The sequence below is a fragment of the Lynx rufus genome, unplaced genomic scaffold, assembly GCF_022079265.1.
Source record: "Lynx rufus isolate CCGP_SWC_20201006 ecotype Redwood Valley unplaced genomic scaffold, mLynRuf1.p SCAF_11, whole genome shotgun sequence".
NCBI lineage: Eukaryota > Metazoa > Chordata > Mammalia > Carnivora > Felidae > Lynx > Lynx rufus.
In genome coordinates this window covers 49,635,515-49,663,180 of record NW_025814825.1, presented here as the reverse complement: position 1 = coordinate 49,663,180, position 27,666 = coordinate 49,635,515, and the positions used below count along the sequence as shown (strand labels likewise).

Here is a 27,666-nt window from a genome sequence, read left to right as displayed (position 1 = left end):
AAAAACAAATTAATTTTGTCTTTAAAATGTTTTCTAAATTAACTAAGGATGCTTCACTAGAATCTTTCTAATGACATTCTGGTAAGATGTGTCAATTTTGGAGGGGGAAAAAAACAAGCTGAGGCTTGGACTTTCCAAAGCCCCAGAGAATTTAGAGAATAGAAATAAGGGCAAGAATAATATTTACTATTGTTATTACTGTATTATGACATTGAATATGATACAAATGTTTCTTAAAAGTTGGGTTGGCAAAAATAAAATAAGCTGTTTTATGATGAAATGTTAATTATAGTCATATTTGTAGTGACAAAAATGGGGTCAACCTATTTACTCAAGAATACATGAAGAATTACTTAAACTGGAGACACCACAGTGTCAGACAAAACAAAGGATTTTACATGATCTATAGGACTCTGGGAAAGTTACTTAACTGAGACTATTTCCTCATCCATAAAGTGGGGATAACACCAAATATTCCACAGCGTGGCTCTAAGGGTTAAATACAATGTGCATAAGATATGTAGCACAATGAGTGATACATAACAGATGGTCAAAACATGATTTTATTCTATAGAACATGTCTATATTCTGCTATATTCTATACCTATTAAAATTATGTTACAAAAATTTTAAGATGTGACTTTATGATGTTAAGTGAAAAAAGGTAATAAAAATTATGCATTTTGTATGATCTCAACGATGTAAAAAACAAGTGGAAAAGAGTGGAAAGAAAATATCAAAACTAAAGTTATCTCTATGTGGTAGAATTACAGAAGGTTAAAATGTTTTTCTTTGAACTTGCCTTTTCCTAATTTTCTATAGCTTTGTCATTTATTTTTTTTTAATTTTTTTTCTTAATGTTTTTATTTATTTTTGAGACAGAGAGAGACAGAGCATGAGCAGGGAAGGGGCAGAGAGAGAGGGAGACACAGAATCGGAAGCAGGCTCCAGGCTCCGAGCCATCAGCACAGAGCCCCATATGGGGCTCGAACTCACAGACTGTGAGATCATGACCTGAGCCGAAGTCGGACGCTCAACCGACTGAGCCACCCAGGCGCCCCTATAGCTTTGTCATTTAAAAACATTTTGATAAAGAAAAATCTGTAATTCTAAAGTATTTTAATTTTAAAATCTGCAAAATCTTTTACCATTCTTTTTTTGAATGAATATTTTACATTATGGAGAGGTTTTATACTAATGTAGAGGTAAGACATTTGGACACTTTACATTGTGAGGCTCATCTTCTGCATAAAGGGTAGATATGAGATAAACTGCAAAAACAGAGTGTGGTGGTTTGAATTCTTAGATAGACACCCTGATTAAAAAGAAAAAAGGCAAAAGATGATAAAATACCTAAGAAACAGCAGAAAGAACCATTTGAGGGTAATAAGCATGGACTTCAGCATAAGATATGGGAAGAGACTTACCAAAGCCACCAACTAGTTACTGGCAAAGCAAAAATCAAACTCAGAGGGCTCCTTATATCAAGTAATCATTCTTCAAGATCTCTACTGATTGTGCTCCAGTTTGCTTGTTATACTTCTTGACACAGAAGCAAAATATGTTCATTCTTACTCCCATGCTGTTGGTCCATGCTGTAGTGCTCGTGGAATACATTTTTATTCCATACGGAGTCCAACAGATTCATTCATTTATGAAGCTTTCCCTGGCCATTCCATCAAGATCTCATAGATTTTCCTGTACACTGGACTTATGGCTGCATACTGTTTTCACTATAAGATGGCATTTAATTATACTTGTTTTTATGTTGTCATTTCATAGATGAGTTACCTCCACCCAATAGACAAAACCCTTTAAGTAACAGACCTTACATATTTCTATCTCCCCACAGAGTATGCTTCAGTGCTAAGCACACAGCAGGCCTTCACTCATACTATCTTTTTTTCTTTAATGTTTATTTATTTATTTTGAGAGAGAGAGAGAGAGAGAGCGAGAGCGTGCGCGCGTGAGCGAGTGCACACAGAACCCGAAATGAGGGATGATCTAAAAAACCATGAGATCATGACCTGAACCGAAATTAAAAGCCTGATGCTTAACCGGCAGATGCTTAACTGACTAAGCCACCCAAGTGCCCCTATTCTGATTTTGAAAGTGATAAACTCAAAAGTTATTTTGCTTTTGGACGATAAATTTTAGGAATCTGCTTCTATTTATTGGGCTTTTAAGTTGATAAGCATTTAGAATTTGGTTACCATAACTAATCTTTTGTTATTAGAGAAAGCTTCTAGGTCTTGATCAGAATTAAAAATGTTTAAAATATTGTATTTCTGTACTATTCTACTCTTAACAGTGATTGAATGAAGCATGTCAACTGATGGAACGAAATTATGGAGTCTTTGCACTTTACTCTTCAGGCAGATTTCAAAGACTCCTTGGCAAATGCTTCAGCCTTTTATTAAATGAAACAGGTTTCTTCCACAGGCAAAGCAGTGGTATGAAGGACAGAAAGGGATGGTCTGTCTTACTTCCATTTTTTTCCCTAAGGTTGACTGCCTTTTTTACCTTTAACTTCATATAGCAAATTAAACTTTTACTATAACATTTTGAAGCTCTTTAAAATCAGATGTTATCACTGCGTGTAGAAAAATTTCCACCTTGACCAGCCTTGTAGCTATAGTGGCCATAGGGCATGGGAGAGGCAAAGAATAAAATATTTCTTCCTTCCTTCCCTCCCTATTTTAAAATGAGAACCAAAGAAAAGCATCTCATATAATTTTAAGATTTTACATTTTGCTCCCTAATAGAGAGAGGAGGACAAACAGTAAAATGTTTTAGTTTCTACAGTATTAAAAAGTATGAATGGGGATGCCTGGGTGGCTCAGTCAGTTAAGTGTCTGACTCTTGATTTCAGCTCACGTCATGATCTCAGGATTCCAGAGATCAAGCCCCACTTCGGGCTCCTGCTGAGCATGGAGCCTGCTTGGGATTCTCTCTCCCTCTGTTTCTGCCCTTCCCCACTCATGTGCTTTCTCTTTCTCTCTCAAATAAATAAATAAATAAATAAATAAAAATAAAAATAAAAAGCTAGAACAGGTTTCTTTAAACATTATAAAATGAGGGGAGCCTGGGTGGCTCAGTGGATTAAGCATCTGACTTCAGCTCAGGTCATGATCTCACGGTTCAGGAGTTTGAGCTCTCCCATCCGGCTCACTGGTAACAACTCAGAGCCTGGAGCCTGCTTCAGATTCTGTGTGTGTGTCTCTCTCTGCCCCTCCTCCCCTGCTTGCACTCTGTCTCTGTCTTTCTCAAAAATAAATACGATCTTGTATCTCCCTCTCTGCCCCTCTTGTGCTTGTGCTCTCTCTCAAAAATAAACATTAAAAAAATTTACAAAATGAAAATGATGTAGTCAAAATGCCACATGACATTATCTAATACAGAAATTAGTGGTTATTTAAGCAAAAATAGTACCTCCAACTTTCTTGAACTTTTTCTTTTTCCTTTTTTTGGTGGGGTAGAAGAAGTTTAACTTCCAAAACTGTAATCTGTAAGAATATGCTGTTCTGATGAACAGCTCACATTTGTGAAGCCCTTACCACTTTACTGAGAGCATGGCATGTTCAGAGTCATCCACATTTTGCCAAAATCCATTACTCTCAAAAAAAAGAAGGGTGAAATATCAAAACTCTCTTGTGCCAGACAAAAAACCTGGACATCAGAAATCTGATATTTACTGTGATTCACCCGCTGCAGTGGTTTCAACTCTAACCTCTTTCAGTAAGCAGGTTTTACCACAAACTAAACAGCCTAGAAATCAAGCCATAGCTTGCTTTAATGTTGAGCCATTGTGACTAAGAAATAAAATCAATGTTGCTGAGCTTCTGTGTATAAATGTAGGCTGATCACTGGCATTTAGCTTTAAGTGCTTAACTTTAAATGTAAGTTGTTCTGTGCTCTGCTCTGACAGCTTGCTTTCTTATGCTGTCAGATTTTTAAATTACAGCAACATCAAATGGCTATGAATTAAAATTGGATGCTTTTAACTTCAGCAAATATAATCAGCATCTTTAGGTTAATTCAGTATAACTTTTGAGTAAATTTCTTACTCAAATGATCTTAATCTTATTTTAACAAAGTCTCAAAAAAAAAAAAAACAAATCAGAAAAGACACACAGTTTTAATGATTAAATAATGTCAAAGGTTTTTTTTTCCAGAAATGGTGAAGAACCTAATATCAACCTGAAAAGCAAGCAATATAAAGAATTCTTAAATGAAAACCTTTAAGAATGCCACAATTAAAAAGAAAACTAGTAAAGCTGCAATATGAAGTTGCACTGCAATTACCTAAAACGTAATTATTAAAACTCTACTTGTTGCTATAACCATAATTACTGTAACATTTCTTCAGAGCCCAGTGCAACAAAATATCTCTGAATTGTTCTGTGCTCCAGCCTCGAAGGCCAGGTCTTGTTGCAGATTTCTTTCTTTATCTCATTTGAGAAGAAATAGAAAATAAAACATTTTTTCCAATTTCAGACCTTTCACCACTATCCACCACTCGTTTCAGAAAATCACCAGAGTTATCTCAGAAGGCTTTAACGAAACAAAATGACTGCTGTAACGAAGTTTAATTATTTTCTTTAGTCATAACTGACTCTTGAATGAGAAAATATTTACATGAAAGAGAATATACTTTTTACTCAGCAGGGTAGACTAACGGTTAAATCAGAGAGACTGTAAATATGTTTTTAAGTACTCTCTCACTTAACTGCAACCAGCTGTCTCCTCCCCACTTCCTTCTGCCTCTTCTTCACAGAACAAGGTGTAAATGGCAGTTTACACTGCCAACCAGTGATAACTACTCTAGGAGGGTTCATGTTAATTAAAGAAAGGGGTAAAAACATCTTGGTCTACTTGTAAGAAAAAAAAGGCAAGGAAATAAAGTGATTTTTAGAAAACTGACTGTCAGGTGACAATTAAAAGATCTCATTTCAATTGTGAATTAGGGCAAGTTTCTCTGGTCCAGAAAAAAGAGAGTAGAGCAGCTGCTCAGGACTCAAATCAACTGTGCAGGACAGGTGTTCCATTTTTGTTTGTTTGTTTTTCATTTTAAGTTATACTTTTCAAGAAGTAGATTAGGAAAAAAAAGGAAAAGTATCAGAAGAACCATATTCCAGTTAGTTTGCTACTAAATGTTTTGGGGTGAATTTCTCTTCTCCAATAAACAAGAGGAAGAATCACAAAGGTCAATTAAGACTGTTGAGATTTATAACAGACCAAGACCCAAATGTTCAAATTTCTCACCAAATCTCAACCTTCTGCTATACACAATACTGGGGATGAGAGGGATGGAAAAGGCAAAGTAATTATTTTAATAATAATAAATGACAGTATTATAGGGGCACCTGAGTGGCTCAGTTGATTGTCTGACTCTTGATTACAGCTCAGGTCATAATCTCATGGTTTGTGAGTATGGGCCCCAAATAGGACTCTGTGCTGAGAGCATTAGGACCCTGCTTGGGATTCTCATTCTCTCTCTCTCTCTCTCTCTCTCTCTCTGTCCTTCCCATTCTTGGGCGCTCTGTCTCTGTCTCTCTCAAAATAATAAACTTAAAAAAATGACAATATTATAAAAAATTATAATAAACATTACTTATTCACTTTGCCATTATTTGGATTAACAGTTATAAATACTCTGTTTGCTGAAAACTATCAAAGCATATAAAAATAAATAAAATATTAAATTTTTTCTTATTGTTGGGGCACCTGGGTGGCTCAGTTGGTTAAGTGGCCAACTTCGGCTCAGGTCATGACCTTGCAGTTCAGGAGTTTAAGCCCCATATTGGGCTCTGTGCTGACGGCTCAGAGCCTGGAGCCTGCTTTGGACTCTGTCTCTCCTTCTCTCTGCCCCTCCCCTGCTCATTCTCTGTCTCTGTCTCTCTCTCTCTCTCTTTCTTAAAAATACACATTAAAATTTTTTTTAATAAAATTTTTCTTATTGTTAATATTTCAGTTCTCATTGATTTCCAATACATACTTGTAACCTGATCGCATAGAATATGCTAGAAGCGAGGCATTTGTGTTATTCTGAGATGATATCTTAACCACAACAGATTAATAATGAAGTCAAATGTTTTCATATTAATAAACATACTTAAAATATAGTAAATCTGATAGAAGAAGAGATACATACAATTAAGAAATCCAGGAGAAAGGCGGCTACATGGTGAAGTCACTCTTTGTCAGAGGAAGTAAATCCAAGACACCCTGACCCTAGTCCTAGTAAATGTAAGATGTTATCATCCACTACCACCTATACTTCCTCTTTTTGCCAGGGCTGTTCATTTTTGTACTTTAACTTCATCCCCCTTTGATTGTTATTTAACATAACAGAGATATAGACACATGCATACAATATTAAACAAAACATTGTTGGACTACTTAAGAGTAAGACCAGGGCTGATTGAGGAACAAACCCTATATATATATATATATATATATATATATATATATATCCATTTGATCAGCTGAAAGAGGAGAGGAAATTATGTGGGTATTTAAGAGAAAGATCATAAGCAGAGACACCAAGAGGTACAAAGGCCCCTACACTAGAACTTGCCTGACAACGCTTAAGGACCAATAAAGTGTTTAGCATCTATAATATCCTAAGAAATATAGTGACTAAGCATCAGTGAGAGGGATATGAGTATTAATACCAGTTCAAGCATCTTTAATTTTGGTTTCCCTAGGTGATTTGCAATAAATAACCTTTATTTTTCTTTCTACAACTGAGCAAGACTTTAATTTTATAAAAGAAGTTGCTTTTTTAAAGTGCTTTTATATAACATTCCACTGAAAACTGATCATGTTAAGATTATGCATTATTCTTTCTTTTTTCCTTTACTGTTGCCATTAGTTGGCTGTTTAGAACAAGTAAACTTACAGACCTATCTTTCAATGTAGGAATATACAATCTATGTAAATAGGTCTACATAACCCAAGAAAACCATAATAAGTATATAAACTACATAAAACTATCAAAATTAAACCTATGTGTTGAGTTGGCTCAGAGTATCCCAGGTAAATGGACCATGAAAGATCAACACTAAGAAGTTATAACAGAGTTCTTAAATATACTAGAGTTCTTGAATTTCAGAAATGAAGAAAAGTACTCTGCATGGCCAGGCAAAAAGATTAAGTCACTTGCAATGGGGAAAAAATTGAACTGGCCTCATACTTTTGTACATTCAATGCCAGAAGACAGAACTCTCTCTTAGTTTTACAAAGATTCTTAAAGTAAACAAAGCTGGACCCAATGATTTTTATATCCATCCAAACTGTTCAAATATAAAGATTACAAACAGAGATGCCTGGGTGGCTGAATCAGTTAACTGTCTAACTCTCGGTTTTGGTTTAGGTCATGATCTCATGGTTCGTTGAGTTCAAGCCCTGCATCAGGCTCTGTGTTGACAGCACAGAGCTTGCTTGGGATTCTCTCTTTCTCTCTCTCAAAATAAATTAATTAATTAAAAAAAAATAAAGGCTACAAACATTCTATAACTAGGGAACAGTTATTTATGAACTGTTTCTAAGAAAACACTACAAGACTGACTTAAGCCAACCAAAAGATGACTGGGACAACTATGGCAACAGGACTGTCAATGAACATGAAGATGAAAAAGAACCAGAGATCAGTCAGCACAAGATATATATACCATGAATGTCCCAACAGTGTAATTAACACAAATTAGGAGGAAATAAGGACAAAAAAGGACAGGTAGTAGAATAAATTTACTGATTGCCTCATCTATGTCATTCCACTCAGTAAACACAGAACACATATTCAGCTGCACATGGAAGACTTACCACATACTGAGCCATAAAAGAAGTCTCAATACATTTAAATGATTCAGGTCACAAGTTATGTTTTCAATCACAACAGAATTACATTAGAAATCATGAACAGAAAACCCCTTGGACAATTGTCAGATACTGGGAACTAAATAACGCACTTCTAAATAAACCACAGATCACAGAAGAAACGAAAAAGTAAATAAGAAGGTATTTTGAACAAAACCAAAGAGAAAAACACAATGTATCAGGATTTGGGGAATGGTACTAAAGCAGTACATAAGGAGAAATTTATAGCACTAGATACATGTATGAGAAGAAATCTTCAAAGTAACAGCATACAACACAAATTAAATATGTCAGTATGTAGTACAAACAAACTCCACCTCACATCAATGACATCAAGCTTCCACTATAAGAAACCCAAAAAGAATAAAACTCATAGCAGATAATAAAGGCCAAAGTGGAAATCAATGAAATAAAAGTCAAAGAAACAGAGAAAATCAATAAAATTTAGAGATAATCAATGTAATTGATACAATCTAATCAAACAGGAAAAAAGAGAGAAGATCTAAGTTACTAAGTTACTGATATGAGGAATGAGAGTATAGATTCTATAATACAACCATATTATTATTAATAAGGGAGTATTATAAACAATTTTATGCCTATTAAATGTGACAACTTAAATGAAATGAACCTATTCCTTGAAAGACATAAATGATTACGTTTGCTCAAGAATAAAGTGATAACCTAAACAGCTCTCTTTTAAGGAAACTGAAATTGTTTTTAAAAGCATTCCTACAAAGAAACATCTGGACCCAGGTGGCTTCATTGATGAATCTTACCACAGCTTAAAGGAAGAAATAATGATAATTTTATACAAACTGTTCCCAAAACTGGAGTAGAAAACACTTCCATACATATTATATGTAACCAGCATTACCCTAAAACTGAAACTAGACAAAGACAAGTTTTAGAACATTATATGTGACTAGAAGGTATATTCAAAGCAATTAAGTAAATCTAATTTTTAAAACTACCAGAATGCATCTTTTTTCACTATGTCTTCTTGGTAAGCAATGTCAATCATATCAGCTGGGTTTTTGTCAAGTTCAGGGCAAGATTATAAAAGTGTATTTTATTAGTTTCTTCATTGTATTACTTATATTCTCTTTCTAGAACTCCTAGTCTTGTCTCCCGAGACTCTTTTTCAATTATTTTGTATCTATTTCAAATATTTTGTATCTTCTTTTTGTTCCAGATTCTTCCACTGATCCTACACCATCGCTCTTTTGGTCTTTGGATGTGTTCATTATATTATACAGTATTTCCTTTAAAGTTAAACTTTATATGGCAAGGATATTTCTAAGCAAAGTATTCTTTGCTTCTTTTTTATATCAGCCTGGTCATGTTCTATAGATGTAATACAGATCTTTTCTCTTTTTCCTCAAGGGCCATTTTTCTTTGTTTATTTTGGCCATTTCAACAGATTTTAGAGAGAAAAGGAAGAAAGAATTGCATTCAGTCTCTATTGAACCAGAAACTGGGATTCTTTTATTTACACAGGAAATCTGGTAAAATTATTATGAATATTAGTAGAGCAATTCACTATATGCTGTACATCATCTTGCCTTTCAGAGATGAATCTAATGCAGTTAACTAGAACACTTAGTCTGTTGCCACTACAAATAACAATGTGATATAAAGAACTCTGGACCAAGAATCACAAAGATACAGGTTCTAATGGCTAGCTGCTACATCCTAAAGAAGTCTCAGACTGCTTTCCCATGAAGAAATAGCTGTCCTGTAACCTAGAACAATTTAATATAACTTATTTAAAAATTTTTTAATGACTGCTTCTGTTTCAAGTAACAGTAGACTAGGTAATTCAGACAAACCCTTCCACTGAAAAAAATTTAAAACTCTTCCAAAACAAAAGTCACAGAGCTAACAAGATAACGACTAATAACCAGGGCAGAAATCAGGTGGGAACCCAAAGAAATAAGCAAAATAATGGAGAAAATTTTGTCCTAAGAGTGCTTCTCTAACTAGAAGATTCAGCTAATTGGGCATGTTTCTGCCAAGAGTCAAAATCTACAGCCAGCCAAGGGTGGAGAGTCCAGAAATCAATGTCAACAGCTAAGGGCTGTACCTTAGCACTAAGAGTAAACCGAAGTAAAACAGCCCTCCAATTAGTCTACACGCTACTTTTGAATGACCAGGGACCAGAAAAATCTCAAACCTTAGAACACGGAAGCATTCAAATGGTCCCTTAGGTACCTGACAGAAACAAACGAAAATCTTTCTGGAGAAAGATATCACCATCACAGGCCTCTTATGATTTAGTAACAGAACCACAGAAATATTCATTATAGAAATTATAAAAATTAAGTACAGGTATAAGTTTCCTAAGTAAACATTATAGTATCCTTATAACAAACCAATAACTGAAAAGGTGTCCAAACTTTTTAAAATTTCTTTTACTGGTTTGTACAACTATATGGACATTTAGAAAGATAAACATGATTCTATAAATATAAAACATATCACAACAAGCACTTCCAACTTTTGGAGGCTGTGGCTAGGTCTTTGAAACACATTTTGTACGTCAAGACATCTCTTATCTTAGTCCCTTCAATAGCAGAGATGAACAAACTTTAAGCTATGTTGGCCAAGATTTTAAAAACTAAACAGTAGTGGTTTTATTTTTCAGTGTGGTTTGCTTTAGCAAAGGGACCACACCCTATATAATAGCATGCAACATTCTGAAATAAGCAAAAACAAAAAATGCACTCATTCTGCAATTTAAGCAGTTACAAAACATATATTCAATATCCAATATTCAACATTCTTTTTTATAGTCTAATTGAACTCCTTTCCTAAAACCTAATTATTTTCTTCACCAAGAAATGGAAATAAAAACCACTTTTAAAATATTCTCTTTTACAAGTTTTACTACTTTAATGGTGAATTTTAATCTTTTAACTTTTCTTATAGAAATGGATCAAAAATAGTCTTTTTAATGTCCAAGTAGTTACAAATGACTATCAGTATCTTCTCTCTCCATTCATACCTATAGTATCTGGGAGGTCTAGCAGTTCATTGTGCTGCAAGTCAAGGTTGGTTATCTGTGTGCAGTTTCCAATCTCCTTTGGGAGGTGTTCAAGTTGATTGTGAGCTACATCCAGCGTAATGAGGTTACATAATTCACCTGTAAAATTGACCAACATAAAAATTTAACAAGAATTATTAATGAATATATTAAATAAAACTGAAAGAAAACTTCATGTTTTTTATAATTATACTTTCTGAAAAGGTAACAAACACAAGATCTGAAACTGTTAGAAAATGACAGCTTACAAATATTAAATCATTATGTTGTACACCTGGAACTATTGTAATGTTATCTGTCAATTATACCTCAATAATGATAAAAAAGAGAAAATGACATCTAATAAAGTTAAAATGTTGATTATAAATGACTACCAATCAATATAAATAACCACCAATATTATACACATAGATTCAAGTAACCAATTCAACCACATTTATGTTTGTAAATTCCATACTTTAAATAGAGCTCACCAATTTTTTAACCAAATTCAACACAAAATATCAAATTCATCTTGAGTTCAATTTGACGGTCAGGTCACCTTCTATCTCAAAATATATATGCTTTCAAATAGGCATACATTCTGATGTCACAGAAATGTACAAAGTGAGGGGCACCTGAGTGGCTCAGTCAGTTAAACGTTGGACTTCAGCTCAGGTCGTGACCTCTCGCAGTTTGTGAATTCGAGCCCCGTGTCAGGCTCTGTGCTGACGGCTCAGAGCCCGGAGGCTGCTTCAGATTCTATGCCTCCCTCTCTCTCTGCTCCTCCCCTGTTCACACTCTGTCTTTCTACCGAAAATAAACAAATATTTAAAAAAAAAAAAAAAAAAGAACAAAATGAGATTTATAAACTGACTAGATTTAAGAGTACTGCAAAAGTTTAGAAAATAAGGTATATTTTTCCTCATTCTGGTTGAAAGGGCTGTACTGGCAATTCAAATTATTCTTAGTGTTATTCTGCAACAAAGAATGTTGCACATTTGAACATAAAGTTTTTGAACTAACAGCTACATTGGTTCCCTCATGATTTCCCTTTTGTTCTAAAAGCAGAAGCTGGAAATACTGAAAAAGTAAGATGAGCAAATAAAGTGCATAAAACTCTGAAAATTGGGTCTGGGATTATTAAGCCACATTGTTATAAATACAGGCAACAAAAGAGAAAATGGATAAACTGAATTTCATCAAAATTAAAAACATATGTTCCATTAAAGGATACTATCGAGAGTGAAAAGGCAACCCACAAAATGGGAGAAAATATCTGCAAATCATGTTATCTGCTAAAGGATTAATATCTAGAATATATAAAGAACTCTTACAACTCAACAACAACAAAAACCCCGATTCATAAATGGTCAAAGAACTTTAATAGACATTTGTCCAAAAAAAATCTACAAATGGCCACTAAATATACGAATATGCTCAATATCACTATTCACTAAAAAAAAAAATCAAATCAAAGGTACAGTGAGATACCACCTCACATCCATTAGAATGGCTATAATTGAGGGGCACCTGGGTGGCTCAGTCGGTTAAGTGTCCGACTTCGGCTCAGGTCACGATCTCATGGCTTGTTGAGTTCAAGCCTCACCTCGGGCTGTGCTGACAGCTTGGAACCTGGAGCTTGCTTCAGATTCTGTGTCTCCCTCTCTCTCTGCCCCTACCCTGCTCACACACTGTCTCTCTCTCTCAAAAATAAACATTAAAAACATAATAAATAAATAAATAAATAAATAAATAAATAAATAAATAAATAAATAAAATGGCTATAATAAAAAAACAGAAAATAACAAATGTTGGCAAGGAGGTGGAGAAACTGGACCCTTGTGCTTTACCACTCAGGTTTCTCAGGATGAAGACAGAAGAAAAATCCCCTCCTGTTCTTACCCAAGCACTGTATAATCAAATTGTAGAAAATCCAAGAAACAAAGAAAATTTTGGAAGAAGCTACAGGATAAAAGCACCTTACTTTTAGAGGAACAAGGGTAAAAACTGTACTAGACTTCTCTTCAGAATACCACTTAGGCAAAAAAAAAAAAAAAAAAAAAAAGAAAAGAAAAAAAGAAAGAAAGAAAGAAATGAAATATTTAGTCTTGAAAGAAAAAAACCATCAACCTAAAAGTCTGGATCCAGTGAAAGTATCCTTCAAGAGTAAAAGAGAAATAAAGACTTTGTCAAACAAAAATTGACGAAGTTTGTCGCCAGTAGACCTGTCTTGCAAGAAATACTAAAAGAAGTTCTTCAAAAAGAAGAAAATTATATAGGATGGTAATTTGGATCTATATGAAAGAAGAGCATGACCTAACAGATAACAGGCTTGTTCAAAGTAATAATAGCAACAATATATTAGATGATTGTAGATTAACGATAAATGAAACGAATGACAGCAGTGTTATAAGGGACAGAAGGGAGGAATTGGCTATATTGTTATAAGGTAACCACACTACCCATGAAGTGGTATAGTGTTATTTGAAAATTGACTAATATTAGCTGTAAATTCATACTGCAGACTCCAGGACAAAACACTCACTCTTACATCTAAAAATTAAAAAAAGTATAAACAATACACTAAGAGAGAAAATGGAGTAATCTAAAATCCTCAATTAAAACCAAATAATGCAAAAGATGATGAAAGAACAAGTTTAGCTAATAGAAAACAGTTACCAATATAGTTTATATTAATCCAATAGAACCAGTAAACATTTTATATGTAATAAATATATGAAATAAAAGAGACTGTCAGAGGGGCTCAGTTGGTTAAGCATCTGACTCTTGATTTCAACTCCTGTCACGATCTCACAGTTTGGGTTTCTGAGATCGAGTCCCTCTTCAGGCTCTGGGGTGACAGTGTGGAGCCTGCTTGGGATTCTCTCAGCTCCTCTACTGCTCATGTGCGCATGCACTCTCTCTTTCAAAATAAACAAACATTAAAAAAAAACAAAAAACCCAGGGGCACCTGGGTAGCTAAGTTAAGTGTTTGTCCAACTTCAGCTCAGGACATGATCTCAGGGTCCACGAGTTCAAGCCCTGCACTGGGCTCTGTGCTGACAGCTCAGAGCCTGGATGGAGCCTGCTTCAGATTCTGGGTTTCCCTTTCTCTCTGCCCCTCCCCCACTCGTGCGCGCGCGCGCGCTCTCTCTCTCTCTCTCTCTCTCAAAAACAAAAACATTAAAAAAACCCCAACTGCATGTTGTCTTCAAAAAAGCCACTTTAAATACAGACACCGGTAGATTAAAAGTAATGGGATAGAGAAATACAAAGTTAATGTTAATCAAACGAAAGTGGGAGTAGCTACAATAAATTCAGACAAAGTTGACTTCAAAGTAAGGAAAATTATCAGGGATATAGAAAGCGTTACATAATGGCAAATGGAGCAACTCTCCAAAACATAATCCTTAAAGTGTACATACCTGCTTATCTCCTCTATATCTAGTATTTTGTGTGTGTGTGTGTGTGTGTGTGTATTATAGCATCACATTAACTTAAGGAATGAATGAAGATAACTGGGGAAGGTAAAATTTGGGCTCTAATACTCTTCAAGCCAGAAGTAATAAAAACATTTTTTTATATTTGCCATCATCTTTTGTAATAAATGATACTTGAAATTTAGTTTCCATTAAAATAACTTCTACTACCCTAAAGGAAGATACTCCAAAAGTGAGTTGAGGCAAGTAAATAAAGCAAGATGGAAGACTTTCTTTAACTTTAACCCATATGGAACAGGGGTGATTCAACTCAGTTACCAATATACTGCGGGACTCCTCAACTTCAGTACTATGACATTTTGGACTGGATAATTCATTGCTATAGGAGGCTGTCTTATGTATAAGCAGCACCCCTAGCCTTTACCCATTAAATGCAAATAGCACCCACCAACCAAGCTGTAACAATCAAAATTGTCTCTAGACATTAACAAATGTCCTCTGTTGTAACATTAACAAAATTGCCCTCAGTTGAGAATCACGGATACGATGGAATGATAAAATTCAATACTATCCAATTTTCACACTTTTCAAAAGAAGTTGGAAACCTAGATTTTCATGTAAAATCTTTTAATGCTTAAATGCTAACTAATTCTTAGGTTAAAACAGAACAAAACACTGTCTTACTAAACACATTTGTGGACCTTTTTCAGTATTCAGAATGCCAGTTTGATAACCTCTGAACATAGATCAGTTACTAACATTTTAGGACAGAAATTTGCATATGACTATCTAATATTAAAACTAAAAAGTGTTTTTATTTTATTTTATTTTTTTTTTAATTTTTTTTCAACGTTTTTTATTTATTTTTGGGACAGAGAGAGACAGAGCATGAACGGGGGAGGGGCAGAGAGAGAGGGAGACACAGAATCGGAAACAGGTTCCAGGCTCCGAGCCATCAGCCCAGAGCCCGACGCGGGGCTCGAACTCACGGACCGCGAGATCGTGACCTGGCTGAAGTCGGACGCTTAACCGACTGCGCCACCCAGGCGCCCCTAAAAAGTGTTTTTAAAATATAATCACCTGGACTCAAATTAAGTTAAACCCTTTTGATTTGTGTAAATCACCACATGGCAACTGGACTATTTTGAACACATATTCTCTCCAGAAAGTTATCCTCCAGCACTACAAAACTCTGCAAAGTCAGGAAATCATGGTAATACTGACATATTAGGAAAGAGTGTCACCTAGTAACACTAATACTTCTTTCTCACAATCTAGTAATCTCTAAATATTTTGAAAATGATTAAAACTCAGGAAATGTGATTTAATTTTAACAACACACAAAAAAATAACATGATTTAAAAATCTGGTCTGTTAGTCCCTGAAATATTGTATTGTACACTCTATTATATACATTATATTAATGTATATTATATATATTATATAGTTAAGTATAGTTATATATAGTATTGTGGATTAAATGTGAAAATTATTTTAGACTTTCCCCAAAATCCATGTATGAATTTTAAGATCCATGAAGAACTTAAAATTTTCTTCAGTCCAAAGAAAAAGATCTAGTAAATTTCAGGGAAGTTTATCATTTATATATAGTTTCCATGAAAATCTGAAATATTTTCAAAACTAATCCAAAATGTCCTATTTAATGCAATCAACAAAACCTTCTTAGTGGTGGTGGTGGGACAGTTTAAGATTGCTCTTCTTTAGAGTAATACTCATAACTTCCCAAGCTTCTCTTGTTCATATTCAAACAGAAACCTCTGAAAATTGTGAATATATGATAAATTCTGTAGTTGGCAACACTGTGCCAGGGTAAGAGCCTAGGTTACAATTTGCAAGATATTTACATATTAAATATCTAAGCACTTCATGAAATAATTTGCTATAGCACTATTTGCTATTTCTATACTCTGTCCAGCTACACAGCAAACATGTTTCACCACATATGAAACAAATATAATAAAAAACAAAACAAAATATAAGTCCATTCTAGATGGTTTTCAAGGACAATAACCAAGGTGTTAATAGTGACTTGCTTCTGATGGGGTTTAAGAGTGGTTTTTATTTTCTACTTCATACATTTGTATTTTGCAATTTTTGTTTTTATGTATTTTTTAATTCCAAGAAGAAAAAAAGGGGGGAGATTCAAGAGGGAAACACTAGCAGTCTCTCCTCCACTATTCATGGAAGAGCACTTTCTGACCCCAAATAGAAGCTTCCTGTCTGTGGAGCAGATGCATCCTTCAGTGAAAACAAATGGATCACCCTATTGTACTGCTAATGTAAGCCATTAATATTATGCATCTTAGGACTCATATTCCACACTTACTAAGCAATCTTTTGATTTTAAATTTGATTTCCCACACATATGCCTACAGAGAGAACACGGACTTCATTCAGTCATCCATTCTACAAATGTTTATTAAGCATCTACCATGTGCTAGGATACGGTAAGAGAAAAAAAGATAAAATGCTTGCCTTCATAGAACTTATATTTTAATTAGGAAAAAATAAACTAACATATGATCAAGGTGAGGAAGTATTAAGAGCTATAAAAGAAAATAAAGCCAGATAAAAGCAGAAGAGTATGACGGGGGAAGGAGATTGTAGATGCTGACAATAAATAAAAGGGAAAGAAACCCCGATGAAGTAGCACTTTTTAAAAAATATTTTTCCTTTCTTTATTGAGAGAGAGACAGGGTGTGAGCAGGGGAGGAGCATAGAGAGAGGGAGACAGAACTGGAAGCAGGCTCCAGGCTCTGTTAGCACAGAGCCTGATGTGGGGCTAGAACTCATGAACCGTGAGATCATGACCTGAGCCAAAGTCAGACGCTCAATCGACTAAGTCACCCAGGTGCCCTTCGATGAAGTAGCATTTGAAAACAGACCTAAAATAATGGGAGAGGGAAGAAACAATGAGACTATCTGGTGGAATAGTTTTCCAGGCTGAGTGAAGAGCAAGCACAAAGACTCTGAGGCAAGAGAGTAGTTCAAAACACAACAGAAGGCCAATGTGGCTGGAATCATGATTAAGGAAATCAGGTGGTAGGAGATGAAGTAGATCTCAGTCAGATTCATTTAAGGTCTTGTAGGCTAAGGTAAGGATTTCAGCTTTGACTAAGGAGATAGTGGTAATGGTAATAAGAGTGTTTTTTGTTGTTGCTGTTTTAATAGCAGTTTACAGAAAAATTGCACAGCAAGTACAGAGAGTTCCCATATAGCCTCTTCCCCACAATTTCCCCTATTAACATCTTCCATTATTAGGTGGTACACATGTTGCAGCTGATAGATCAACACTGATATATTATGTCTAACTGAAAGTTCATATTTTACATTAGCATTCACTCTTTGGGTTGTCCAGTTCTATGGGCCTTAATACAAAATATCATGTATCCATCATTACAAATATCGTATAGAATAGTTTAACTGCCCTAAAAATCCCCTGCTTCACCTAGTTATTCACCCCACTTTCCCTCTCCCCCAGAGCCCCTGGCAACCACTGATCTTTTCCTTTTTCCTTTTCTAGAGTGTTACATATAGTTGGAATCATAAATGATGTAAAATTTTTTAGACTGGCTTGTTTCATTTAGCAATATGCATTTAAGGTCCCTTTATGTCTTTCTGTGGCTTGATAGTTCATTTATCACTGAACAATACTCCATTGTATGGCTATATCACAGTTTATCCTTCATTTATTGAAGGATATCTTGGCTGCTTCCTATTTTTAACAATTATGAATAAAACCACTAAAAATATTTTGTGTGCAACTTTTTGTATGGACAGAAGTTTTCAACTCATTTGGGTAAATAACTAGGAGCATGACTGATAGACTGTGATGGTAAGACTATGTATAGCTTTGAAAGAATATGCCACTGTCTGCTAAGGGTCTATACCATTGTGCATTCTCACCAGTAAGAAAAAAGACTGCATCTGTATTTGGTGGAGTCAGTGTTTTGGATTTTAATCATTCTAATAGGTACATAGCGATTGTGGTTGTCTTTTGAAAGTATAGCTTTACAGGACATAAAGTAGCCCTATGGAAAAGCAGTAATAATGTGATAATGTTTGCCCCAAAAAAACAAAATTTATTCTGGAAAATTAAGACCTACAAATATAATAATAAGTAGAATGTTGTAGGCATCAAAAAGGAGGTAAATACAAAGTGATGGGTAAATCAAGAAACAAGATTCTGGCTGGGTGGATTGGGGAAAGCTAGATTTCAAAAGATGGTCAGAAACTACAGATAACGCCCCAAAAAAGAAATAATATGAGGAAACTAGGGAGGCAAAAAGAAAAAAAAAAAATCATGGGCTCAACAATTCCTTTGCTAGGGATATATTCAATAGAAATGAATCCATATATTTAGCAGTAGACTTTTATCACAATCACACAGTAGCACTATCTGTATTAGCCCCAAATTACAATACCAAATAACAGAATGGATAAATTGTGGCATATTCACACTATGGGATAATATGCAATAACGAGACTAAACTACCTCTAACTACATACATCAATTATGATGAATAATGCCAAGAATTGAAACACAAAAACATACAGAGATTATGGTTCCATTTATATAAAAACAAGGAAAATTAATGTTTGACTGTAGAAGTCAGGATACTAAGTTTACTTGATGGGAATGAATAGTGACTGAAAGGAGTCTCCTGAGTGGTCTTGATGCTCTATTTTTTAACTTGGACGCTGATATTACACAGTTGGCAAACAATCTTCAGTTGTACATTTATGATATATCAATAAAAAGTAAACAAAACAAAACCCCAACTCTGGCCCAAGCTCCTGCTTTGGACATGCTTTAATCCAAACCTGGCAGAGAAACAGAAAAAAACATTTCTTCAATTTGTATTTAGATGAATAATCTTCACCATTTTTAGTTAAAAATTTAACTCTAAATTAATTCCATTCTGAAAAAATTATTTTCCTTTCATCTTATCTTTAGAGGAGGCAAAGGTTGCACACTATATCTAAGACTTTTTAAGCATGATATTATATATTATCCTACATCCAGACAATGGAGCATGCTGGACATATTCTTTCTCAAAGGTGACGACACTGTCTAGACTCTTGTTGGGAGATTCTTCCCACTATTTCTGTAAGCAATATTGTCCCCCAGGTTACTCTAATATATTCAATCCACTTTCATTTTGTAATACAGAAAGGTAGTGGTTCCACATGCAAAAAGCAGCAGGACACATGGTACCTGAAAACCAGAAGTCAGATAGTTGGAATGTAAAACTAATGTTCATCAAACAACAGAAAGGTGATTTTTAGGAGGAGGAAAGTTTTTTTCCCCTCTTCTGGAGATTGCCAAGTTATTAAAATGCAGTTAAATACCAACTTCTTGAGGATTATTGGGAATTTTTCTAAGTTTCTTATTTTAGAAAGATTTTTGACCTTTAATAATTATTGTTAAAAATATTTTATGCATGGCTTTGTTCATAGTAGAAGCTTAACAAATTATGTGATTAGGTGATAAAACTAAATGTGTTGGGTTTAACCAGTAACAAAAAAACATTATCATACAAACATCTGAATAAACTATGTCCATAAAACATAACAGAAGATAAATTATTGCTCTAAGAGCATTAATTCAATCAGTCAGAAAAAAAACTCTTTACCAGGCACATGTGTATTCTTTTTACCAGGCACAATACTAAGCACTAAATATACAAAGAAACTATATGACATTAAATACTTGTTCTCATGAAACTTAAAAGTAGTAGGAGACAATGTGTGATTTGATGTAGGCCAGTGAGGGCTCTGCTTGTGAAATCTCACCATTAAAAAACCATTCTTGTAGATCTTCAAGGCCTTTCATGGTCAAAGTTCTTTACTTTTAGGATGACCATCTCATTTACTTATTCATTCAAGAAAAATTTATAGTGTACCTACTGGAAATTAAGCAGTGAACAAAGTCTATTCTCAAGGAGCTTATATTCTACTATGCACGAAGGGAGAGAAATCAGAAAATAAGGAGGCACCAACATGGCAGAGAAGTAGGGGGATCCAAAGTTCCCTCATCTCTCAAACAAAGAAACCAGTGTTGAGGCCAAAGGACTTTGAACTCCAAGAGCCCAGGTGGCAAAGTGACAGAGATGCTTCCAGGGACCCACTGGGAAAACCTGACAGGACAAAGAGCTACTTCAATAAACAAATCAAAGCACGCGTGGTGGAAGATCCAAAACATCATTACGAGTAGGGAGATAAAGTAACCCAAGTCACAACAACAGAGGGCAAGTAACACTCTCCAAAACACACCTCCTAAAGGGCCAGGCTCTGGACAGTGTATGACTCCTCTTTAATGTAGTAGTGCTCGCAGGTGCAGGGCATATAACAAGCTTTTAATACACGTAAGAGACAAAAAAAACTAGCCAAAATGACGAAACGGAAGAATTCTCAAGGGAAATTCAAGGAAGAAATGACAGCTAAAGAATGGATCAAAACAGATATAAACAATATAACTGAACAAGAATTTAGAATAATAGTCATAAGATTAATCACTAAACTTCAAAAAAGCATAGAAGACAGCAGAGAATCTATTGCTGCAGAGATCAAGGAACTAACAAAGTCGTGATGAATTTAAAAATGCTATAAATGAGGTGCAAAATAAACTAGAGGCAGTGACAGTGAGAATTTAAGAGGCAGAGCAGAGATTAAGTGAAACAGAAGATAAAATTATGGAAAAGATGAAGCTGAGAAAAAGAGATAAAAAAATTCTGGACCACAAGGGAAGAATTAGAGAACTAAGTGGTTCAATGAAAACTGAACAATATCCATATCATAGGAGTTCCAGAAAAAGGAGAGAGAGACAGAGGGTCGAAGGTGTGCTTGAAGACGTCATAGCTGAGAACTTCCCCAATCTGGGGAAGGAAACAGACATTGAAATCCAGGAGGCACAGAGAACTCCCTTCAGATGTAACTGGAATCGATCTTCTGCAGGACATATATGAAACTGGCAAAATACAAAGATAAAGAGAGAATTCTGAAAGCAGCTAAGGATAAATGGGCCTTAACCTACAAGGGTAGACACCTAAGGGTAGTAACAGACCTATCTACTGAACGTTTATTTATTTATTTATTTATTTATTTTTTGGGGGGGGACAGAGAGAGACAGAGCATGAACGGGGGAGGGGCAGAGAGAGAGGGAGACACAGAATCGGAAACAGGCTCCAGGCTCTGAGCCATCAGCCCAGAGCCTGACACGGGGCTCGAACTCACGGACCGCGAGATCGTGACCTGGCTGAAGTCGGACGCTTAACCGACTGCGCCACCCAGGCGCCCCCAGACCTATCTACTGAAACTTGGCAGACCAGAAAGGAGTGGCAGGAAATTTTCAATGTGATGAACAGGAAAAATATGCAACCAAGAATCCTTTATCCACCAAGCCTGTCATTCAGAATAGAAGGAGAGACCAAGGTTTTCCCAAACAAAAACTGAAGGAATTCATCACCACTAAACCAGCCCTACAAGAGATCCTAAGGGGGACTCTGTGAGTGGAATGTTACAAGGACCACAAAGGACCAGATACATCACTAGAAACATGAAACCTACAGATATCACAATGACTCTAAATCCATCTTTCAATAATAACACTGAATGTAAATGGACTAAATGCTTCAATCAAAAGAGACAGGGTATCAGAATGGATTAAAAACAAACAAACAAACAAGACCCATCTATTTGCTGTCTACAAGAGACCCATTTTAGACCTGAGGACACCTTCAGATTGAAAGTGAGGGAATGGAGAACCATCTATCATGCTACCACAAGTCAAAAGAAAGCTGGAGTAGCCATACTTATATCAGACAAACTAGATTTTAAACTAAAGGCTGTAACAAGAGATGAAGAAGGACATTATATCATAATTACGGGGTCTATCCATCAAGAGCTAACAATTATAAATGTGTACACACCGAATTCAAGAGCACCCAAATATATAAAATAAATCACAAACATAAGCAATCTTATTGGTAAGAATGTGGTAATTGCGGGGGACTTTAATACCCCACTTACAGCAAAGGACAAATGATCTAGACAGAAAATCAATAAACAATGTCCCTGAATGATACACTGGACCAGATGGACTTGACAGATATATTTAGAACTTTTCATCCTCAGGCAGAATACACATTCTTCTCAAGTACAAATGGAACAATCTCCAAGACAGATCATATACTGGGTCACAAAAGAGCCCTCAATAAATATAAAAGAATTGAAATCATACCACGCACACTTTCAGATCATAATTCTATGAAACTTGAAATCAACCACAGGAAAAAGTTTGGAAAACCTCCAAATGCATGGAGGTTAAAGAACATCCTACTAATGGGGGCGCCTGGGTGGCGCAGTCGGTTAAGCGTCCGACTTCAGCCAGGTCACGATCTCGCGGTCTGTGAGTTCGAGCCCCGCGTCGGGCTCTGGGCTGATGGCTCAGAGCCTGGAGCCTGTTTCCAGTTCTGTGTCTCCCTCTCTCTCTGCCCCTCCCCCATTCATGCTCTGTCTCTCTCTGTCCCAAAAATAAATAAACGTTGAAAAAAAAAAAGAACATCCTACTAAAGAATGAATGGGTCAACCAGGCAATTAAAGAAAAAATTAAAAAAAATATATGGAAACAAATGAAAATGGAAACACAACAATCCAAACCCTTTGGGATGCAGCAAAGGCAGTCCTAAGAGGAAAATACACTGCAATCCAGGCCTATCTCAAGAAATAAGGAAATTCCCAAATACAAAATCTAAAAGCACACCTAAAGGAACTAGAAGCAGAATAACAAAGAAACCCCAAAGCTAGCAAAAGAAGAGAAATAATAAAGATCAGAGCAGAAATAAACAATATAGAATCCAAAACAGTATATCAATGAAACTAAGAGTTGGTTTTTGGAAAAATAAAAAAAATTAATAAACCCCTAGCCAGACTTCTCAAAAACGAGAGGACCCAAATAGATAAAATCATGAATGAAAATGGAATTATTACAACCAATCCCTCAGAAATACAAGCAATTATCAGGGAATATTATGAAAAATTATATGCCAACAAACCGGACAACCTGGAAGAATTGGACAAATTCCTAGATACCCACATACTACCAAAATTCAAAGGGGAAGAAATAGAAAAGTTGAACAGACCCATAACTAGTGAAGAAATTGAATCAGTTATCAAAACTCGTCCAACAAGGGGCGCCTGGGTGGCGCAGTCGGTTAAGCGTCCGACTTCAGCCAGGTCACGATCTCGCGGTCCGGGAGTTCGAGCCCCGCGTCAGGCTCTGGGCTGATGGCTCAGAGCCTGGAGCCTGTTTCCGATTCTGTGTCTCCCTCTCTCTCTGCCCCTCCCCCGTTCATGCTCTGTCTCTCTCTGTCCCAAAAATAAATAAACGTTGGAAAAAAAAAAAAAAAAAAAACTCGTCCAACAAATAAGAGCCCTGAGCCAGATGGCTTCCCTGGGGAATTCTACCAGACATTTAAAGGAGAGTTAATACCTATCCTTCTCAAGCTGCTCCAAAAAACAGAAATGGAAGGAAAACTTCCAGACTCATTCTATGAATCCAACATTACCTGGATTCCCAAACCAGACAGAGACCCTACAAAAAAAGGAGGATTATAGGCCAATACCCCTGATGAACATGGATGCATAAACTCAACAAGAGGGGCGCCTGGGTGGCTCAGTCGGTTGAGCTTCTGGCTTTGGCTCAGGTCATGATTTCACGGTCTGTGAGTTCGAGACCTGCGTCGGGCTCTGTGCTGACAGCTCAGAGCCTGGAGCCTGCTTCAGATGCTGTGTCTCCCTCTGACACGCCCCCATTCATGCTCTGTCTCTCTCTGTCTCAAAAATAAACAAACATTAAAAAAAATATTAAAAAAAAAAAAAAGCTCTCAACAAGATACTAGCAAATCGAATTCAACAGCATATAAAAAGAATCATTCACCATGACCAAGTGGGATTCATTCCCTGAGCTGCTGGGCTGGTTCAATATTTGCAAATCAATCAATGTGATACATCACATTAATAAAAGAAAGGATAAGAATCTTATGATCCTGTCAATAGGTGCAGAAAATGCATTTGACAAAATATAGCATCCTTTCTTAAATAAAAACCCTCAAGAAAGTCAGGATAGATGGAACATACTTAAACATCATAAAAGCCATCTATGAAAAGCCCACAGCTAATACCATCCTCAATGGGGAAAAACTGAGAGCTTTCCTTCTGAGATCAGGAACACGACAGGGATGTCCACTATCACCACTGTTGTTTCACATAGTGTTGGAAGTCCTACCGTCAGCAGTCAGACAATAAGATGAAATAAAAGGCATCAAAATTGGCAAAGAAAGAGTCAAACTTTCACTTTTCGCAGACGACATGACACCCTACATGGAAAACCTGAAAGACTCCACCAAAAGACTGCTAGAACTGATACGTGAATTCAGCCATCACAGGGTATAAAATCAATGTACAGAAATCGGTTGCATCTTTATACACCAATAATGAAGCAACAGGAAGAGAAATGAAGAAACTGATCCCATTTACAATTGCACCAAGAACCATAAAATACCTAGGAATAAACCTAACCAAAGATGTAAAAGCAATCTACACATTCAATGCAATCCCAATCAAAATTGCATCAACATTCTTCTCAAAGCTAGAACAATCCTAAAATTTGTAGAGAACCACAAAAGACCCTCAATAGCCCAAGTAATACTGAAGAAGAAAACCAAAGCAGGAAGGCATCACAATCCCAGTCTTTAGCCTCTACTACAAACCAGTAATCATCAAGACAGTATGTATTGGCACAAAAACAGACACACAGACAAACGGAATAAAATAGAGAACCCAGAACTGGATCCACAAATGTATGGCCAACTAATCTTTGACAAAGCAGGAAAGAGCATCCAATGGAAAAATGACAGTCTCTTTAGCAAATGGTGCTGGGAGAACTGGACAGCAATATGCAGAAGAATGAAACTAGACCACTTTCTTACACCATACACAAAAATAAACTCAAAATGGATGAAAGACCTAAATGTGAGACAGAAAACCATCAAAACCCTAGAGGAGAAAGCAGGCAACAACCTCTTTGACTTCAGCCGCAGCCATCTTCTTGCTCGACACATCTCCAAAGGCAAGGGAATTAGAAGCAAAAATGAACTATCGGGACCTTATCAAGATAAAAACCTTCTGCACTGCAAAGGCACTAAAAGGCAACCGACAGACGTATCAGATAAAGGGTTAGTATCCAAAATCTATAAAGAACTTACCAAACTCAACATCTGAAAAACAAATAATCCAGTAAAGAAATGGGCAGAAGACATGAATAAACACTTTTCCAAAGACATCCAGATGGCCAACAGACACATGAAAAGATGCTCCACATCATTCAAAATCAGGGAAATACAAATTAAAACCACACTGAGATACCACCTCACACCAGCCAGAGTGGCTAAAATGAACAACTCAGGAAACAACAGATGGTGGTGAGGATATGGAGAAATGGGAACCCTCTTGCACTGTTGGTGAGAAGGCAAACCAATGCAACCACTCTGGAAAACAGTGTGGAGGTTCCTCAAAAAATTAAAAATAGAACTACCCTACGACCCAGCAAATAGCACTACTAGGAATTTATCCATGGGATACAGGAGTGCTGATTCATAGGGGCACATTTACCCCAATGTTTATAGCAGTGCTTCCAACAATAGCCAAATTATAGAAAGAGCATAAACATCCATCAACTGATGCATGGACAAAGAAGATGTGGTTTATACATACAATGGAATACTACTTGGCAATGAGAAAGAATGAAATCATGCCATCTGCAGCAACATGGATGGAACTGGAAGGTATTATGCTGAGTGAAAAAAGTCAGTAAGAGGTCAGATAACCATGTTTTCACTCATATGCAGATCTTGAGAAACTTAACAGAAGACCATGGTGGGGAGGGAAGGGGAAAAAATAGATACAGAGAGGGAAAGAGGTAAACCATAAGAGATGCTTAAATACAGAGAACAAACTGAGGGTTGATGGGGGAGTGGGGGAGAGGGGAAAGTGGGTGATGGACATTGAGGAAGGCACTCGTTGGGATGAGCACTGGGTGTTGTTCGTAAGTGATGAAGCACGGGAATCTACCCCAAAAACCAAGAGCATATTTTACACACTATATGTTAGCCAACTGGACAAAAATTATATTAAAAAAAAAAGAAATCAGAAAATAAGGAAATAAAGTAATCGGAAGTGATAACTGTTGTAAACCAAAGTAAAGCAAGGAAAGAAAGTTAGAAATGAGAGTGTAACGGACAGCAAGGAGGAACCATGTGCATATGTGAACAGAAACACAGGACAGGTGAGGAGAAATAAGGAAAACAGGAACAGAACAAAAGAGATCTGGAGTCTTAAATATAAAACTAAAGAATATAGACCTTTTTGCTCAGGTAATAAAGTACAATTTAAAGTTTTTGAATAAGCATGATATGCAGGATGTTGTTCTAAAGTCTATTTTCTCAGGGTGCCTGGGTGGCTCAGTCATTTAAGCAACCTACTCTTGATTTCAGCTCAGGTCATGATCTCACACTCATGAGACTGAGCCCCATATCCAGCTCCGCATGGGTGTGGTGTCTGCTTAAGATTCTCTCTCTCCACCCCCCCTGCCCCTCCCCCACTAATATTTTCTAAATAAGTAAATAAATAAAAGTCTATTTTCTCATAGATTTGAAAGATGTACTGGAGCAAGCAGAATTAGGAAGCACAGTCTATTAGGAAGCTACTGCTGTTAGCCTACATGAAATAATATGAGGACTACACTGAATAATCAATAGCAGTGGAATAAATAGGCCCAGTATACAAGCAACTAAGAGACATGGAAAAAACAACAGGAATGTGGTAAGAACAGTGATTCTCAAATCATATGCAGTGAATGACTAGTTTGGGTTTTTGTTTTTTTCCCAGGGTTGTGAACTAATATTCTGTAAACTACAAAATTGAGTTCTTGGATGTTCTAGCAATGTCAAATTGTCATACAAGATTCTAAATGCTTACTCTCAATTTCTGTTATTAACTTGTGACAAAAAAAATTGGTTGGCCAGCAATCTGTCTGGTGATTAGACCACACCTTGACAAGAACTAGAACAGGAAGAAAAATCCTCAGATTCCAAGATCTTGAACCTGAGTTGACAGAGAAAGTAATAATGCAATTAAGAGAGAAACAGAATCCAAAAGGAAGAGATGTATGGTGAGGAGTTATATTTTGACCATGCTGAATCTATCAGTGAGACATCTAGGTAACAATCTATTGGT

General features: G+C 36.0%; 1 protein-coding gene across 3 annotated transcripts in view; it reads right to left on the bottom strand.

Annotated features, from left to right (window-relative positions):
* The window catches only part of SHOC2 (SHOC2 leucine rich repeat scaffold protein), a 105,680-nt gene that overhangs the window by 18,889 nt on the left and 59,125 nt on the right, over window positions 1–27,666 (bottom strand). For all 3 annotated transcript variants that reach the window (XM_047073432.1, XM_047073431.1, XM_047073433.1), the window contains exon 3: window positions 10,889–11,026. In XM_047073432.1, coding sequence (XP_046929388.1) covers window positions 10,889–11,026 — 138 coding nt within the window. The remainder of the gene's footprint in view (window positions 1–10,888; window positions 11,027–27,666) is intronic.